The sequence below is a fragment of the Sinocyclocheilus grahami genome, unplaced genomic scaffold (genome assembly GCF_001515645.1).
Source record: "Sinocyclocheilus grahami isolate Dianchi unplaced genomic scaffold, SAMN03320097.WGS_v1.1 scaffold13.1, whole genome shotgun sequence".
In the NCBI taxonomy this organism is placed as follows: domain Eukaryota; kingdom Metazoa; phylum Chordata; class Actinopteri; order Cypriniformes; family Cyprinidae; genus Sinocyclocheilus; species Sinocyclocheilus grahami.
This window is the reverse complement of record NW_015505192.1, coordinates 2677905-2693503: the sequence shown is the minus strand read 5'-3', so window position 1 is coordinate 2693503 and position 15599 is coordinate 2677905. Positions and strand designations below refer to the sequence as shown.

Sequence of the window (15599 nt, the reverse complement as noted above, 5' to 3'; positions counted from 1 at the left end):
AAGTAAAAAGTAATGAATATTTATGTAACATTTATGTTGTAAGCTGAAGGCTGTGTTGTCCATATGATACTACTGTACATTACTGTTACAATACAGTATTGTTATGGATGCTGTATTTATTAATTCATTTATATTTTTCATTTCACAGGTTTTAATAAGTGCATAATAAACGGCTTCCTTTGTTTGGCTTTAGTCTACTTTCATTGGGTAAGTTGTATAAAGTGTTGTTGTATAATGTTCTTAAACTAATGCATATTTTTCCAAAACCATTTATTATTGCCATGAAATTGAGGAAAGTATTTTATTAATTGGTGTTTGGACATACTTAATTTTTTGGTTGCTAGAATAAAAACATATAATAGTATGATAATCTGATATGATTCATAATGATTGTTTTACTAATGATTGAAACCTAATAACTAATTGTTGTGCTTGTTTTTCTTCTAGTTATTTGAAAAGATTTGCCTTGTAAAGAATGTGGAGCATTTGAGTCTAGCAGGTACAAACTGTGTACATTATAACATTTATAATTTGTTATATTTACTGTATATCTGTGTGTGTGTGTGTTTTCACATACATTTTCAGTTAAAATTACAACATCTTCAAACTCATAAATGCTTTGATTGTTTTTCCATAGGCTAGCAGAGGCTTGAGCAGATGTGACTTTCAAAGGCTATACAGTACAACATAATTTCTAAAGTAGCGTAATACTTTTTTTCAAAAATATTCAAAATAATATTAAAATGAAGAAAATAAAAATCTACTTTTAAATGCACTTACTGTCTTGTCATTTGTAATGTATCCCATCTTTAGGCTGAGTCCATGCAAATTACAGCAGTCCCACTGGACAGCCACTAGCCGAACAATTAAAAAATGTTCAGCTCATGCACAGGTTGGTACATTAATTAACAATTAAAAAATGTTCAGCTCATGCACAGGTTGGTACATTAATTTTTTTTTTTTCTTGTATGTACTTGGTTATACAATGCAATTTAGTTATCAATATTGTAATGCCAGATATGACCATTTATTTGCAAGTTGTTTAATTCCTATTATACAGTTTTATAGGAGTAGGTTTCATAGAGTTGGCAAATTAATTTTTCATAGGTTTGTAGGTACAGACATCTGTTGTGGCCATTCTTGGCCGTTTTTATGAGGCTTTTTTAATATAATGTTCATATCGATATCGGAATTATACCGTATCGACCGAAATTAAGAAATATATCGTGATATAAATTTTGGCCATATCATCCAGCCCTAATCTCTCATAAAAATTCCAACGGAATAGTTGGGAGATGACTTGAGAATTCCATCAGCGGGAAACATAGCGGTCGGAGGACATCAGCGGAAAAACAAAACAAAACAATAGATCACAACTACTGACAGAAAATCTATGTATTCTCTATCTATCTATCTACACACTGCTGTTCAAATGATTAGGGTCAGTAATTTAATGCTATTATTCTGCAAGGACACATTAAATTAATCAAAAAAGACAATGTTTGAACAATTCTATTTATCAAATAATTCTGATTATCATGGTTTACACAAAAATATTAAGCGGCATAACGGTTTTCAACACTGATAATAATACGAAATGTTTTTCGCGCAGCAAATCAGCATATTAGAATGATGGATCACAGGAATAAACAATATTTTAATTTATATTCAAACAGAAAACAGTTCTTTTAAATTGTAAAAAAAAAAAAAATCATATTACGGTTTTTACTGTATCAAATAAATGCAGACTTTGCACTCACAAGAGACTTCTTTTAAATAAAAATAAAAAAATCTTACAGACCACAAACTAATAATATTTAGTAAATAAATGAACATTATTATTATTATTATTAAAAAAAAAAACATAAAAAAAAATTTCAGAACCTTGATGGCCATTTAATTAATTTATTTTAATTTTTTAAAAATCACAAATTACTTAAAGGGGTCCTATTATGCAACTAAAGTTGAAAAAGTGAAAAAGCATAATAGGACCCATTTAAATCTATCAGGATGCCACAAAAAAGGTTCTTTACCAAGTCACATTTAATGATAAAAATGACATACATCAAGGTTCTTAAAAAAAATAATACCTTTTGGGAAAAGTTTGCGCTACATTGTGCTATTTGCATATAATGAAAAACTACAATGGGAATTGAGTAATAGAGTGATAAGGAACACCCTGCTGGAAAATAAGTGGGCGGTGGAACTTACAAATTTGGAAATTGATACCATGATGCAAACTCATGCTGGCCGTTACGAAACAAATGTGTGAATGCCAAACCCCTGGTCTTAAACAATACCAGAGGCGACTTCTGTGAAAGCAGAAACTTTTTATGCTCAAACAGCAACATTACAGACTAACTAAAGTTCAAAAAGTGAAAAAGCATAATAGGACCCATTTAAATCTATCAGGATGCCACAAAAAAGGTTCTTTACCAAGTCACATTTAATGATAAAAATGACATACATTATATGGCCATCAAGGTTCTTAAAAAAAAATAATACCTTTTGGGAAAAGTTTGCGCTACATTGTGCTATTTGCATATAATGAACAACTACAATGGGAATTGAGTAATAGAGTGATAAGGAACACCCTGCTGGAAAATAAGTGGGCGGTGGAACTTACAAATTTGGAAATTGATACCATGATGCAAACTCATGCTGGCCGTTACGAAACAAATGTGTGAATGCCAAACCCCTGGTCTTAAACGATACCAGAGGCGACTTCTGTGAAAGCAGAAACCGAAATAACAGCCATTCTTTGTATTGAAATTGATGGGGAAAAAATGCTTTAAAGAATAACAGCACACCTTTTCTAAACAAGCTGCATAATTTGACACACAATATCTTTCCTGAGTTGTTCTTCTCTATACAAAGAAGAAACCGTAATTACTGCAAAACTTCTTAAGATAAAAGCAGAGAATTTTCCTTTTTGGGTTGCGAATGAACCTTTTGTCACAAAAGAAAAAGTGTAAATCTTATCCCAATTCTCTCCGAATTTTCCATAAAGGCCAGTGTTACAGAAGAACTAGAAAAACAAACCCGATTCTGATGTGTAATACCTGTGCGACACTCGTCCAACCCGTGGAGACTTGTTTAATGTAACCTACATCCACACAGCACCCAGCAAAGCCTGACGGGACGACACGGCCTAGACCTGAATGCTCTGTTCTCAAGTTTTTGTTGCTAAGCCTGACTATTCAACCTCTGATCGCAGTAAAAACCCATGAGGTGCATCGACAGGCCTTTGCCTACAATCCTAAAGTGTGCACTCATATCCGATGCCTGCATATCCATGTTTGTACACGCACACAGGAGTACGTTCAGGCTTGCCTTTCCATGAATCCAGCTTTACTGAGTATCACAGTGCAGCCGGGGAAAATCCAACCCCATGATGTTGAAAGAGTAACCAGCCATTTCTACAGAAAAGAGCTAAAACCCAAACAATCGGCAACATTAGTCAGAGGGTCAGGCGGAGGATGCACTCCGTAAACATCCTGTATGAGGTCATGTGTTCGGTTTAAGATGATTTACACCAAGCTGGCACCTTAAAAGGACGTTCAAGTGGGACTGAGGTTTTTAGAAATCAAGAAAGAGAGGGACGCATGATATTAGAGCCAACACCAAACACGCTTATTGTACATGCAAATAGATTAGCCAATCATAAAGATCATTTATGTACAGAGGTCTCAAAGTGGCAAAAAAAAAAAAGAGCCTGTTTACTTTTGAAGGGGTGGAAAATGGTCTTGTGAAACTAAATAATGATTAAAACACTATTAAGGACTTGGTGAAAAAAATTAAATGCTGCAAAGATGTAAAACATAATTAAAAAAAAAAAAACATAAGCACATTAGGCTGTGTATCTGAAACATAGGAAAATAAAGTAAAATAAATGGAAAAAAGGTCTTGTGAAACTAAATCGCACATTTCTAAAGCAGATATGACAAAAAGTTAAATAAAATAAAAGAATCACCTACTACTATCTATATGGCATAAAATAAAATAAAATAAAAAATGAAATAAAATAAAATATATAATATAATAAATATAATATAAAATAAAATAAAATAAAATAAAATAACAAAATAAAATCACAAAATAAAAAATAAATATGACAAAGTAAAATAGAATAAAAGAATCCCCTACTACTATCTGTGGCAGAAAATGGTCTCTAAAATAAAATAAAAAAAATAAAAAAATAAAATAAAATAAAATATATAATATATATATAATATGACACCAAAATCGCACATTTCTAAAACAGATATGACAAAGTAAAATAGAATAAAAGAATCCCCTACTACTATCTGTGGCAGAAAATGGTCTCTAAAATAAAATAAAATAAAATCTAGGGGGTAGACATGGCCCCTTTGGCATCCTTAAGCACATTAGGACATGTTTCTAAAACAGAATTTTTTTTTTCTTGTAATTTATTACACAAACTGGCTTATTAAAGGCTTGAGCGGCTATAGACAGGAAAAAGCAGCATCACTGACCAGTACGTCAACACTCTCCCGCCGCGGTAGGGACCCGTGCTCTGCCCTCTCACTGCCCGGTGTGAGGATGTAGACGCTGCCCCCTACTGACGGCTTCATGTTGGGTAGACTCAGAGAGCGCAGATCCTTCACGCTCTGCTCCACCTTCAGCTCATCGCCGGGCCGAGCTGCAGAAACACACACACTGTAATAAATACTCATTTAATTGTATGAAAAAGACAAATAATGTTCTTATTCTGAAAACACTGTTTATAAAATAGATTTATGTTAGATAAATGTTTCACTGCAACAACAAAATCAGATGACTTCAAATGTCAAATCCTAATAAAATATAGTAAAAAAAAAACGTAAAGAAAAATTACAGTGTGTATTATCATATTAATATATAATAACTTTACCTGTGGTAAAAATAGTGGAGCACATAGCTTTGAATGGCTATTTGCTTTTATAAATCACAATTTTAAATATGACATTAAAAACTCACTATTAAATATGACATTTCAATTAATAGATTATTTTAATTGTTAATGATCATTAATGTTATATTATTATTATTATGCTTTTGTTATTTTTAAAATTAAATAATTGCTGTTAGATTAATAAATACAAATGTAAAACATTCTTTTAATTAAATTAAACAATTAAATAAAAATGAAGCAAGAGCAAATACTTACAACAGTGTAGATTACGGTTTAAACGGAGTTAAATTCCAAACGAAATATCACAAGTTCACAAGGTGTTTAGATATGACTAAAAACCTTGACCAACAACACTATTTAAAAAAAATTTAAATAAAAAAGTAAAACAAAATAATTACACTGCTGTGGATTATTTTTTGTTAAATATCATCATATATTCATTATCACTGAATAAGCTGACATCCGTTGCTAGTATGATTAAAGTAACAGAAGGTCTTCAACAGAGCAGATTTTCAGCATGAATGAAACTCTTCCGTCTGGCTGCTAATGTCTCAATCATTTTAATGCTAACCCCTCACTTCGTTCTCACGTCACAGGCGGTGTATTACGCAAGCAGCCATCGAGCACCTGTGGGATGCCGGTGTTTGCATTATCTGATTAAAGACATCTGGCCATGGGGATTTGTAAAGACAGGCACATGGCTGTATAATCATGAAAAGCATTTTGTGAATGAGATGATCTACTTGAAAAAACAGCATGTCCCTGTGAGGCTCCTTTAGAAGGATGACAGCTAACAGAAGTGTAATTGGTCACACCTCATTTCCTGGTAAACTGTCTGGTTCTGTGAACACAATGACTGCTGTGTTGTGTAATACGGAGATATGGTGTATGTTTTGAACCTTTAATGCTGCAAATGTGTAGGAAGAAATGGTTCCCTAAACAGGGAGGAAATGCTGATAGCAAGATTGAAGCGATAAGTTGTCACAGTGATTAACTGGAAACCATGCTGATGAGAAGAAGCTGTAGTGTAGAGGATGCGTCACGCTTTAAACGCTTTAAACCACACGACTCTTACCTTTCACTTTGAGGTAATGTCCTCCGAAACGATACGCCTCAAAGTGGAGTGAGAGTGGAGTGTTGGACTGGTCCAGGAACAGATCCACTCGGGATAATTCAATGCCCTTGCGCTCAAAAACGGGTCCGAGCACCTCTCTGCAGAACAATAAAATGAGCAAATGAGCTTCACAGCTAAAATGAACAAAGCAAAGACTGAGTTATGGAAATTTCATCCTTTCAAAGATTTAGACCTTTAAAAGATAAAAAATCCGTAAGAAACTGTGTTTTTATTTGGTAAGCTGGCATGAAATACGCCTTTCCTTTGGTATGGCATTTTTTTTTAATTCTTTTTATAATTATTTTTTATGACATTGAGATAATACATGCATTTTTTTTACTTCCAATTAAAAAAATTATTTTCACATGGCAAGATTTAAAATAAACTATAGTGAAGGTAAAAATAAAATACTTTTTTATACATTACAGTTCAAAACATTTCTTAAGTCGTCTTGTGAGGCTGCATTTATTTGATCAAAAATGATTAATTATAAATATATTTTGAAATATTACAATTTAAAATAACTGATACAATTTAAATATACGATAATAACCATAATTTATCGCTGTGATCAAAGCTGAATTTTCAGCATCATCACTCCAGTCTTCAGTGTCGTCACATGATCTTTAAAAATGATTCTAATATGCTAATTTGCTGCTCAAGAAACACTTCTTATTATCAATATTGAAAACAGTTCATATGCTGCTTCATATTTTTGTGGAAACGGTAACACTTTTTTTTCCCGGATTATTTGATGAATAGAAAGAACAGCATTTACTTGAAATAGAATTATAACATTATTTTAGATTGCATAATTCTATATCGGAATTCTAGAATTTTTATAGAATTATAAAAGAAATTAGATTATAAAATCATAAATATCTTTGTCACTTTTGATCAGTTCATTATTGCTGAATAAAAGTATGAATTTCTTTAAAACAAACACATTTTACCGTGTCCAAACCTTTGAACAGTACTGTATATTCAAATTAATTCTAACCTAAAATATTGATTACGCAATGGACACATTTAGCATCAACTACCTATTTAACAGAAACACAACAAAAACAGCTGATTTTATTCCTCAGCTGGCAGAGAACACACCCAGCAACACCAAGGTTGTGCGCTCGACTCCCAGGGTACACAGATCTCACCGTAATGTCTTCTTTTTGACAGCGGGGACGATCTCTGTGTCAATGTCTATGTTGAGGTCAAACTTGAGGCTGAAGCACTCCTTCCTGGGGTCCTATAGGGGGCGACAGACCAGCGCTGGTCAAAGGTGGGCGACAGACAGACAACTTCCAGTCATTTACAATGAACTCTAGATGTGATCAGATCAAGATATCCGTCAAGCCACCACATCCTGGGGCTGCTGATGATTCAGAGACGTGTCCTTTCCTGTACGCTATGTTGGATAGGGAAGCCCACATACAAGTCTGTACAGGTACTTGTACAGAAAATATCGGTAGGGTATGTTAATATAATATGTAGGATGTAAAGGAGCTATACTTGTTTTTAGACTATCAATGGTATACAGTCAGCTAAGAATTAAAAAGTTTCCCATGAGCCTTTGGCGAAAGGAGGACAGCACTCACATCAGTGTGGCGCCGCCGGGGCTTTTTTCCTTCTCTGCCTTTCAGCTTCATTCCTCCCGTCTTATGCTCTCTGTTAAAAGACAGAAAAACACCACAGACACATGAGTACAATGGCCCATGACAATCCATCACTGTACAATTTGAGGGGAAAAAATCTAATTGCAATTTGTGTGTTAAAATTTGTGTGATTTTAAAAAAGCTCCAGGTTTGCTGTGCTTGTTTGTAAGGCTGCACTATTTAGACAAAACTGTGATTATATATCAAGATGATGATGATGATAATAATATTATTATTATTAAATAAAACAATAAATGTTATTGCAGTAATATTTCACTGTAAAAAAAAAAAAATTTGGTAAATATAATAAAAAATAATACAGAAATATTATAAGTATCATAAGTATTGCAATAATAATAAAGCACAAGTAAAATGACAATATTAATAATTCTGTTTTTTAATTTTACTATTTTCAAATGTAAAACTATTCTGCTTTTCTTCTGCGAAGAAAAACAGCAGGGAGTCCTTAAAGGGTTAGTTCACCCAAAAATGAAAATTCTGTCTTTAATTACTCACCCTCGTGTTGTTCCAAACCCGTAAGACCTTCGTTCATCTTCGGAACACAATTTAAGATATTTTTGATGAAATCTGAGGGCTCTCTGACCTTCCCATAGACAGCAAGGTAACTACCACATTCAAGGTTCCACGTAGAGACGAAAATGTGGAATAAAGTCGTTATTTTTGTTTTCTTTGCGCAAATAAGTATTCTCGTAGCTTCGTAACTTTACAGTTGAACCACTGATGTCACACGGACTACTTTGTCGATCATCTTGGTACTTTTCTGGACCTTGAGCGTGGTAGTTACCTTGCTGTCTATGGGAGGGTCAGAGAGCTCTCAGATTTCATCAAAAATATCTTAAATTGTGTTCCGAAGATGAACGAAGGTCTTACGGGTTTGGAACAACACGAGGGTGCGTAATTAATGATAGAATTTTCATTTTTGGGTGAACTAACCCTTTAAAGCTTCTCTTTTGTTGACAACAGATGGTTTATAAGCACTTCTCACTGCTCAAATTTGGGAAATTCACATAATAAGTGACCCAAACTCTCAGCGCTCGCAGAGGTGAATTGGTGTGGGGCATTTACAGCAAACCGAACCGCTGAAAACACCAGATCATGAGCTGCTCGCGCATAAATGAACACAATACCACGCGTCACTTTAAAACCGACATCGCGGGTATTTATTTAATTCACAGCCTTTTATTAATTAAATCACACCAAGTGACAAATCGTGGTTGTGACTGAATATTTATTCTGACATACTGAGAGATTGCATGAAATATTTGTACTTTTTATCATTAAAAAAGATTAGATTGCAATATTCAAAATAAACTACAGTGTGGTAAAAAAAAAATCTTTTTTATACTAGTTCAAAATATATATATATATATATATTTTTTTAAGAAGTCTTATGCTCATAGAGGCTGCATTTATTTGATTAAAAACGGCAATAGTCTGAAATATTATCACAATTGAAAATAACCGTTTTATATTTTAATATATATTAAAATGTAATTTATTTCTGTGATGAAAAAGCTGAATTTTCAGCATCATTACTCCAGTCTTCAGTGTCACGTGATCCTTCAGAAATCTTTGTAATATGCTGATTTGCTGCTCAAGAAACATTTATTATTATTATCAGTTGAAAACAGTTGTGCATATTAAGTGAAGCTTGCACTTTGAACCTCGCATGACGTATTTTTTTAATTCATAGCCTTTACGAATTAAATCACACCAAGTGACATATCGTGTTTGTTGTTTTAATTCAATTCATCATGCAGCCATAGTGATTTATTTCCATTGCTCAATTTCAGATTGACCATGTGTATTTTTTGAAAACACATTTTGAATTTTGCATCAATTTCTTGTGCCTCTCTTGGTGTGTATGTGCTGGAAGATTTCATACAGTTATTTAAATGTTGTGGATCACCGACTGACCCTCGTTCAGTACTTCCTTCTTCGTCTTCATCCAGGTCTGAAGGGGGGCTTGTGCGAGGGGGACAGGAACGCGTGGACACATTCCGCGCCAGGATAGAACCTGACGACACAGATTTAATGCAAATCTGATCTTTATAATAGTAAATGAACTAATAAACTAATTACTTAACTACATAATGGTGCAAGGATGGTGTACAAATAAAAAAATATATATATATAAAACAAATTCTTCGAGATTCATCAAAAAGAGACATTCATAATATTTAAAAAGAAAAATACTAATATATAATATAAATAAAATGTATAAAAGATAAAAATCTAAGTAATTGAAGTATTTTTAATTCAAATAAATCAATATCAATAAAAAAAAACGTATACTATTTTACTATTCTGTTATACTACTATTCAGCTATTATATTATACTACTATTCAGCATCTGTTGTTGAGTGATTTAATTTTATTGATAGTTACTAGTTTTTAACACTTTTGAATGAGACTCATTTGTATAAAACATAAACCCGTTTGGCAGAGGGTCACACAGTGTTTGCGCCCGTGGGGCCATTTACCTTGTGGTTGTATGTCGAAGCGGAGATGCCGGTCAAAGTGCATGCTGTCAGACTCATCCAGGTGACAGCGAGAATCACATGACTCACACAGGTGCAGCGGGCTTTTACCGTTCAGTTCCTGACAGTCGGGATGATGACACACCTACAGGAACAGAGAGAGAAATCAGACATCAGACGCTTTGAGCAGATCCTTTGAGTCACTCACGGTCAGGTTCATATCACTTCACCAGACCACAAAAAAAAACTCCTGTGCAGTTTCTGCAGCGGACGTTATTCCATCTATTGTAAACGTTCTCTTCTGATAGTACAAAACAGCGCGACCATACACAGATGCACATGACCAAAGGACATCGTTTAGACTCCTAACCAATTCAGAAACACAGACGTGAATGGTTTAGAAGAATTCACATACCATGGTATTTACATGGTACTCCAAGGCACTTTCAAGAATACCACGGTACATTTGCAAAAACCATTGTTTGCGATATCATTTACCATGTTTTTGGACATGTACTATGGTAGAACCAAGATATTCCGGATATAACCGTTTTCTAATTTAATATATTTTAAAATGTAATTTATTGAGATGCAAAGCTGAATTTTCAGCATCGTTACTCCAGTCTTCGGTGCCACGTGATCCTTCAGAAATCATTCTGATATGCTGATTTGCTGTTTAAGAAACATTTGTTATCAGTGCTATATCTTTCAAGATTCTTTGATAAATAGAAAGTCTTCTTTAACATTATACATAACTTTAATGTCACTTTTGATCAATTTAATGCATCCTTGCTGAATAAAAGTATTAATTTCTTTAAAATAAATCTTACTACCCCCCAACATTTGAATATATAGAAAAATAATATGAACATTTAGGTAGGACGCTCCTAAGATTCAACCAATTTTTGTAAAGTAAAAAAAAAAAAAAAGACCACATCAGGTGTGCCTTTAGTGATAAGCCAATGGTTGCCTTGTTTTGACAAGAAAACCAATAACCACAACTAGTTTCTTGTGCATACTGCACACCTTCATGTCTGTAGCTTGCTGTCTGTAGCTTACTGCCACACCTACTCAAGCTTAATCCAAATCTCTCTGAAATGACTCCTATTGAAACACATCAATCAGATGGCCGTCCCCTCCTCTTACCTTCCACATCATGGGATGTGTGCAGGCTGCCCCATCCGTTGGATGCTGGTCCATGGCGGCAAAGGATAGCACTTCAGTACAGTCACACACCCCAAAACCTCATGGAAGAGTCTCAGTTCAACCCCTTCCCCCCAAAGAACCAACAAGACTTGGTCCAATTAATCCACCCCCTTGGTGTCTAGTCAAGTTAAGCGCTCATGGGGGCAGGGCGGTTTTAGGGTAGCCCTGGTCTTCCCCAAAACCAAATCAGTCTTCAGATGTCCAAAGCCCCTCTAATCTGAGGAGCTAATCATCTGTGCGCTCTCGTGAACCCATCTGATGGGGCGGTGGAGATTAGATTGGGCTCATCTCTTTCTCAGACTGGACTCCACCTCAAATGGATAAAGAAAGGCAGTCTCGACCCTATAAAGTTTTTAAATAGCATTTGCTTTTAAATGGGCCTTGTTGTCTGTAATAGGCATGGCATGGCCTGCCACAATGAGCACAATTAGGTTAGGTGTACTTTCATATTATTTAGATTCAAGGGCTTGTTGGGACTTCATGCAAAGCTTCAGCAGCTTTAAAGTCATGAATGGTGAAATATGGAGTCAATGGGACTACGCATCACTTTAGGGCAGATCAAATTTAATTATTGGTGCATGCTTGGAAGAGAGGGTTTTTTCCAGAATTGCAAAGCAAGCAACATTTTTGGGTTTCCATGGTCACTGCTTGCTCTAGGGCAAAGGTTTTCAATTTGGGATCCGAGGATCGCTAGGGGCCCGAAAGGGGAGTCTACATGACATGACAACATAAAATAAAATGTATAACTAATTTATTTATTTATTTATTGTCAAACAAACAGCAACGTAGTTGTCTGGAATTTCTTGGTGAGCTCAGACACAACTAAGACAATAACAAACACATTCCTACATACATACATAAATCATTCCAACCAATTATAAAGAACAAAATACAGAAGCGTAAGTGCCAGGAGAGTTTAAAACATAGACCATCCTACAATAGGTACTATTGAAAACGTGTGCAGACTTTTTTTTAATTGCTTAATTAAAACATTATTTATTATTATGTATTTAATAAAAAAACATTAATAATTAAATAAAATTAAAAACAATACAAACAGAATCTAGAAGGCCACAAGGGAAGTCTACTGAAAATGTCAATTTTATAAATAAAATAAATAATAAAATAAAATTGAATTCAATAATAAGTAAAATATTAATAAAGATATCAAATTAAAACATTACATAAAAACAATTTCGAAAGCCTTAAGGGCAGTCTGCTGAAAGTTCTAATTTTATAAAATAAAATGTTAATTGATAATAAATAAAATATTAAAAGATATAAAATGTAAAAATATTAAATATTATAATATTAAATTAAAAACAATACAAACAGAATTTAGAAGGCCACAATGGGAGTCTACTGAAAAGTTCAGTTTTATATAATAAAATAAATAATAAAATACAATAAATTTGTATTCAATAATAAGGAAAATATAAATAAAGATATAAAATTAAAAACAATACATAAAAACTGAATTTAGAAAGCCGTAAGGGCAGTCTGCTGAAAATTTCAATTTTATAAAATAATTTAAAATGTTAATCAATAATAAATAAAATATTAAAAGATATCAAATGTAAAAATATTAGCATTCAATTAAATATTATATAAAATTAAAAAACAATTACATAAAAACAGAATTTATAAAGCCGCAGGGGGAGTCTACAGAAAATGTCAGTTAAAATAAAATATTTATATGAAAGTAAAAACTGGTCAAAAGGACTATTCATGTCTTTTGGTGTCTTTTACAAAGTGGTGCCCCTTTAAAAGAATACTAACAAACTTTGATAAAGTGTTTTGGGCAACAGATCACAAAGGTCACCAACAACAGTAGTGATGGGTCAACATCCGCACAACCACCAAGTGAAGACGACAGGTTAAAATATACACATATATATAAACAACATAACAACAACTACTGTAAAGCACATTATAGTTTTTATGGTGGGGGTTATGACTGATAATAAGAGAAAGAGACGACAGGTCATTCCTCTTTACAGCAAAACTTCCTGCAGTCGATTGAGAGATTCTCCAAACACAGCGCTCAACAGAACATGCTCATGTATGCTCATGTAACGGCGTGTTTGTCATGAGTCGCTGCTATAACAACTGATGGCTTTTGCTGTGCTGTCAGGAGAAGACTTTGGAGAGCGGAGCTGAATCACCGGGACTCATGTTCTCAGACGAGTTACAGCACATCTGTCTGAAGGAGAATGAGAGGGACTCATTGCTGTTTATGTGCGGCGGAGAGTGTGAACCTGACCGCGGGGCAGTGACATGAGACATGCGATCACGTATTCACACACACTTAGTTATTATTTACAATAAAGTGATGGAGAGAAATATGATTAAGGAAATTATTGAGGAAGTTGAGGTGAAAGTTGAGACTAGCTCTGCTCCAAGTGAGCTTCCTCCCTGTCTGCTGCCTACTTAGGCAGCTACCTTCTAAGACGGCATACTACTGATTTGAAGTGCTCTACACAGGTAGCAACTATATAACACATTTAGTAGTCCTTATGAAATGTACACTACAAAACTAGAATCCAATCAGTGTTGTTATTGAATCTAAAACCTATTAAAATCATTTTAGTAACTGAAATATAAACCCATCAAAATAAAAGTTCGGATTAACTTGAAAAAATTGTGACAAATATTTTACCATCTTTGTCTTAATGTAATACTCCTACTAATAAATTATTAAAACCTATTTTTTAAAGAAATAATCACAGGTTTTCTTCCATGTTTTAATTCTAACAGTAAACCTCTGTTGTGCAGCACATTGTTTGCTAAAAATGTAATTGTTCGATTGTACAGTTCATTTTGAGATTTTTCAAAACAAATAATATTGCATTTAACAGTGTTATGAAATAATTAATATTTTTTAAAATTAACTGAAAGTGAATGTTAAATTATGGAAGATAATCCAAATGTAAATATAGTGGATATGAGCAATGCACAATTAAATAAATCAATATCAGCTTAAAAAAAAAAAAAACCGGACAGACAGCATCTTGACCAGTGTTCTTTTAGTATAATTGATACTTTTATAGTTTTTATTAATATTTTGAATAAGTTGGTTTACAACTTACATTTTAGTTAAAGTTTAAGCAAATGTGTTGCGTTTATAATTTCTTCATAGTTTATTAATTTTTGTTTTAGTTATTTTAGTACGTCAAGCTAAACTATATTAAAATGAGAAATGTTGAATGCCAACAAGCTGAAATAAGTTTTACATTTTATTTATATTTTATATATATTTTTTTCAGTTGATTAGTTAACGTTTATTTCATTTGAAGTAATGAAAAATGTGTTTTTATTTAAATGAAAAATAGTTTAATATAATAACCCTGATCTCCACCTATAATTACCTTTAAATGTTGTCTAGGTAGGAAGTTCAAGAGGTTTTAAAAACAGAATTCGGATGAGAACAGGAACAGAGATTGAGTGCACAGAGGAGTCTCTCTGAAATGGCTAATTCGAGAGATTTCAAGCATGTTACGCGCTGACCAAACAGTTGGCCAATTAAAGGACCCTCAGCCAGGGATCAAAGCCAAGGACAGCTGAGAGTGTGTGTGCAGACTGTCTGATTCTGAAGTTCTGCTGGATTACCCATAGGCCTCAGGAAGGGGCGATGTGTTTGGAGTGTGGAGGTGAATGTAAGTGAACAGCAGAGAAAAACAGACAGCTGTGCACACACACACAAGAGTCCAGAGGGGCTTATCAAATTCAGACACACGTGGCACCATTCTTAGCTATTATAGAGCTCTACGAAATCAGATTTTTTCCCAAATTCCGTTTTTTTTTTTCCAGTTTAAATTTTTCTGTTTTTTCAGTCTTATTTGCGGTTTAATATTCATAGACACTAGTCCATATTGGCTTTAAATAAAATGGCCTACTTTTGACTAATTCATTCAAAATTTGACAAATTCAGTGACATTCCGTGTTCTACAGTAAATTCCATTTTTATGAATGGATTCCATCTGCGTTTTTTTGCATCACAGAAATCATAGGGCCCTACTATTTTTATTGTTCTTTTTTTTTTATTACGCAAGTAAAGAATGTGAAAATAATTTACACGTGCCAAATAAAGAATCATTAACATTCAAATACAAATATTAGAGTAGGTGGAGATGCGTTGTTGTGGTTAGTCTCAGACCAAGATGATCAGCAGATTTATGACTGTTGGAAGGTAATGAGAGATGACCAGAAGT

General features: G+C 33.6%; 1 protein-coding gene across 4 annotated transcripts in view; it reads right to left on the bottom strand.

The window, feature by feature from the left end:
* The window catches only part of LOC107599151 (pleckstrin homology domain-containing family G member 5-like), a 78795-nt gene that overhangs the window by 26535 nt on the left and 36661 nt on the right, over positions 1-15599 (bottom strand). For all 4 annotated transcript variants that reach the window (XM_016290679.1, XM_016290673.1, XM_016290666.1 and 1 more), the window contains exons 2-7: positions 10186-10327; positions 9620-9719; positions 7625-7694; positions 7184-7275; positions 5991-6127; positions 4497-4663 (exon numbers count right to left, since the gene is read on the bottom strand). In XM_016290679.1, coding sequence (XP_016146165.1) covers positions 4497-4663; positions 5991-6127; positions 7184-7275; positions 7625-7694; positions 9620-9719; positions 10186-10327 — 708 coding nt within the window. The remainder of the gene's footprint in view (positions 1-4496; positions 4664-5990; positions 6128-7183; positions 7276-7624; positions 7695-9619; positions 9720-10185; positions 10328-15599) is intronic.